This window comes from Mytilus galloprovincialis, chromosome 7 (assembly GCF_965363235.1).
Source record: "Mytilus galloprovincialis chromosome 7, xbMytGall1.hap1.1, whole genome shotgun sequence".
Lineage (NCBI taxonomy): Eukaryota > Metazoa > Mollusca > Bivalvia > Mytilida > Mytilidae > Mytilus > Mytilus galloprovincialis.
In genome coordinates, this window is record NC_134844.1 from 59,852,259 (window position 1) to 59,856,173 (window position 3,915).

A 3,915-nucleotide genomic window follows, 5' to 3' on the forward strand; every position below is an offset into this window, starting at 1 on the left:
TGTAGTGCCCATCATCCCTTAGTGTTTGAGTCTTTTATACTTCTGTGCATACTTTTAATATCGATAATCAGAACACATGTCATTTTTTTCAGATCTTTGACAAACTTCAATACTTTTTGAATGATTTTCTTCTACTATCTTTTCTATTAGTTCAGTCTTGTTGTCTGTTGATTATAATACATATTTTAATCTAGGGAATTCAAGATGAAAGGTCAATAAATATATATATTGAAATAGTAATTGTATAATAGTTTTATAGGAGCTGTATTATATGCATATAGGAATTAAATTTTTCATTACGAAGCCATGAATTAATATCTAGATAAGCCTTTAATTTGCTTAAAAGCCAACGATGTTATCCATGTTTTTGTAGTCTTGTCAACGACTGAGAATTTAAAAATTGCAATGGACTATTGTAATTTTGCTGCCCTTTCCTTCCATGGGCAGTGTAATACATGTATGTATATATGCAGGAAAAATTATAAGGTGATCTTAAAGAATACATAAGTATACGTGTCATTCAACCTGAATTTTATTTGATTACTCGTTTTACATTAATGCGTAAGTATTTAATGATAAACTGTCGTTTCAGGCTTCCTGATTCTTGCACCTGGTATGTGCTTAATCCTTCCTTACACATTTCTTGTAGGAACAGGTATATCCTTCACAACAGTCTTTTTTTCTTTGACAGGTCATTCCTCTGCATGACTTACAGTTTCCGTAAACGCACTTTGAATCTCTACAGCAGTCACGGGTCTTTTTGCATGTTCTTGGGAGACAAGACTTGCAGTTTCCGTAAACGCAGCTAGATTCATCACAGCAATCACGGGTCTTTTTGCATTTCCTTGGGTTACATGCCTTGCAGGATCCGTAAACGCAGGTAGAACTGGAACAACATTTACGATATCGGCAACTTGCTCCATCATTCACACATGGTGGTGTGGGTTTACTTCTTTTCACAAGACTGAAAGAAGATAAGTGTAAAGGAGTAATTATTTTACTTCAATTGGGGTATGCTTTTGTCTGAGTCATAGATGATTGTTCGCAAACACTTTTATTTAGTTATTCGACGCTATCAATTAAATTATTTAAGTGAAATCTGGACCGAGAGTATTTTTTTGTATCAAATCAGGGGGGGGGGGGGTTTAAGAAAGAAATCCCCAACCCCAGTCCCCTTCCTCCTCACGTGAGTTAAATTGTCGATTCCAAGGAAAGTGTTCAAGAAAAGATATATATTATTATAAAAGTTGTTCTCGGGGCGTTTTACATACATTTAATCTTTGACTAAAATAACTTAAGGTAAGAAAGAAACATCTTACCAGCAATTGATCACGTTCGATAATGCCAACAATAATAACAGCTATTATAGATATAGAATTTTTCTAACAATTCCTTTAAGTCTTACTTCTAGGCATATACCTTGTTTTTAACCAGTTATGTCACAAAGTGTTCTTTTTTATTTCAAATATAGAACACACATCATGGTACATATATCGTGTATATAATCATGATAATTAACTATGCATTTTGTCTGTGAATTTATGGAGTATTACTATTTCACATATCCGTTTTTCTTTGTGATGATTCATTAAATATAAGCCTGATGTTGACGAGTTTCTTACAAGTATAACATTACTCCCGAAAATAAAACGGCGCTAAATTTCGAAATATACGAATGTAATAACCTGTAATGCATATTCAGTTGATGACTCATCTATTAAATCATTTGCCTCAATTTTGTTGCCTAAATTAATCGAACGATTTCGTTTTGCTTCTTGGCTTCGAATATCGTAGTGTCTCTGTTTTGTTAACATTAAATGTAATCTTGGATAATAAAAAAACAGATCACAATTGGTCTATTTCTTTACAGAAATCTGCAAATTGTCAGACAAATTATCAATGAATAAATTGAAAAAAATATAAGAAGCTGTTGTACATGTATGTTTGCAAGAACACTTTTCCACTTTTTTCAGACACTAATTAACGTACCGATTAACAGATAAAATGCAATTTATGGCCTGCAACAATGAGTAAAAATTGGATTTGTTGTTATAATTGTAGTGATTTATTTCATTATATGCATTATTTAGACTGCTCTATTGAAAACCGAAAATTTGTTTTTAATCTGATAAATTTTTCAGCTAAGTTCTTAAGGGAAGATAATTCTATTACAATAGAATGGTGATAAAACTTATATTTTCTACTTGAAATAAGGCACAATTTTAAATTTGAATTTTCTTAAATTATTTCATAAAACCAATATATTTATATTTTATTTCCAATTATGTAGTAACTTGACTCTTCTGATATCTAACTCTTTAAAATTTAAACACACAATGGAGATCGTAGATGAAACTTCTAACTTACTTGTGGGCCAGCTCATTCTCTTCCATCATTTCGTCATTAGCCATGTTGACTGGAAGTAAAGTAATTTGAAAATTTCAGTATCGTGATTATGGTCGCTTTTAAGACTAATATCAGAAGATCGTCAAAGCTGACATACTCTTCGCTGTTATGAAATAATTTCTTAAGTAAGAAATCTTAATTGATGAAACAACTTTTACGGTTCTTCACTATGGAAATCGCGATTCGGGGACAAACAAGTGAATAAATGTATATCGGAGAAAGGAAAAAAATACAAGAACTGTACATGACATAGAACATTAGTAAAATATCAAATAAAACACAAAAATTATAAACTACTTTATAAAAAATTGAAAAATGTGATGTCTTCTTCAAATGACAAGTAAATGTCCAAATGTTACACAGCTTCTTAAAATTTCATACATACACGTGTACAAGTGGCTATAATTGTGTTTCAGAGTTTGTTAATTTAAATGTTTACATTGTAGAAGATAACATTATTTTTTTACAAGTTATCAAATACAAAACGTGCTTATTTGTTTACCTCCAACAAACACCAACAACAAACTTGCGACTAAACAAATAGAAACCTTCATTCTTCTTGTTTATCTTCTCTGCAAGATACTACAAAAACAAATTACGTAGTTATCATTTATTCATCTTGTATGGTAATAATTCGTTATAAAGAAAATGATGTCGCAATTTTTGAAAGAAAAAAAAATCATGATTTTGAACAAGCTGTCTGCTTTGATTATGGTTATTTCACTTTTTTAGACAGTTGTTTTACATCTTTACTGCCATACAATACATGCTGTGTAAAGCTGAATATCTCAAACATGTCAATCAAGTAGATATTGACATGTACCATAAATTAAAGCAAACTTCAAAACGAGTCATAATGTTCTCTTTTAATCCAGCATTTCATATATGCCACGAAAAACTTTGCAGGTGAATCAGTTTCTTGTATTACAGATACAGGTATATTATGTGTGCCTGTATTTAAAATCAGATAAAATTAAAACTTCTATAAACTACATTTCAATGAAGCCAAGTGAACTTTAAATGTGTCTTTGGTTCAATACACTTTTCATTCGTCATGTTTTTTTTTTTATATTTGCATATTTATTGTTTACTACAATAATAAATTTGCTTCCATATACATCGGACAATTTCATGTGACGATCCGCACAATTGATACACGTATTTAACAATTTATACTTAAGTGTCTCTAAGTATTTTTGATTTGGATATTCGTATCGAAATTTATATCAGACGAGCTATTAAAAGATTATAAAGTATTATTTAGATATTAAATAATACACTAATCGGATATTTATTCATACACGAGTTTCCAGTAATACAAAATAACATGAACAAACACGGCAAAATCGTTGACACTTAAAAACATGCCTTACTAAATTTCGAAATATTCAATAACTCATGTTTACTGTTAGAATCACTACAAAAGTCAAAAAGTCTGAAAAGACCAGTTTTTGTCTGAATTTGCATGAATTTTTACTCGACATTCTTGATTTGTATGAATAATTTTTA

The 3,915-nt window shown here is 30.3% G+C and overlaps 1 protein-coding gene across 1 annotated transcript; it reads right to left on the reverse strand.

Moving 5' to 3' along the window:
• Positions 1–621: 621 nt before the first annotated feature.
• On the reverse strand, positions 622–2,967 carry LOC143083399 (uncharacterized). Its single transcript, XM_076259651.1, has 3 exons — positions 2,909–2,967; positions 2,368–2,416; positions 622–964 (listed from the first exon to the last, which is right to left on the reverse strand). Exons 1-3 carry the CDS (start codon positions 2,958–2,960, stop codon positions 622–624), a joined length of 444 nt encoding a protein of 147 aa, XP_076115766.1. The 5' UTR covers positions 2,961–2,967.
• Positions 2,968–3,915: the final 948 nt, after the last annotated feature.

What these genes read in the sequence shown, in the direction of transcription:
- LOC143083399 (XM_076259651.1), bottom strand. Translation starts at nt 2,960, where the DNA reads ATGAAGGTTTCTATTTGTTTAGTCGCAAGTTTGTTGTTGGTGTTTGTT. An exon ending in GTTGTTGGTGTTTGTTGGAG is followed by an intron (nt 2,417 to 2,908) that starts GTAAACAAATAA and finishes CTTTACTTCCAG; the next exon opens with TCAACATGGCTAATGACGAA. An exon ending in GAGAATGAGCTGGCCCACAA is followed by an intron (nt 965 to 2,367) that starts GTAAGTTAGAAG and finishes ATCTTCTTTCAG; the next exon opens with TCTTGTGAAAAGAAGTAAAC.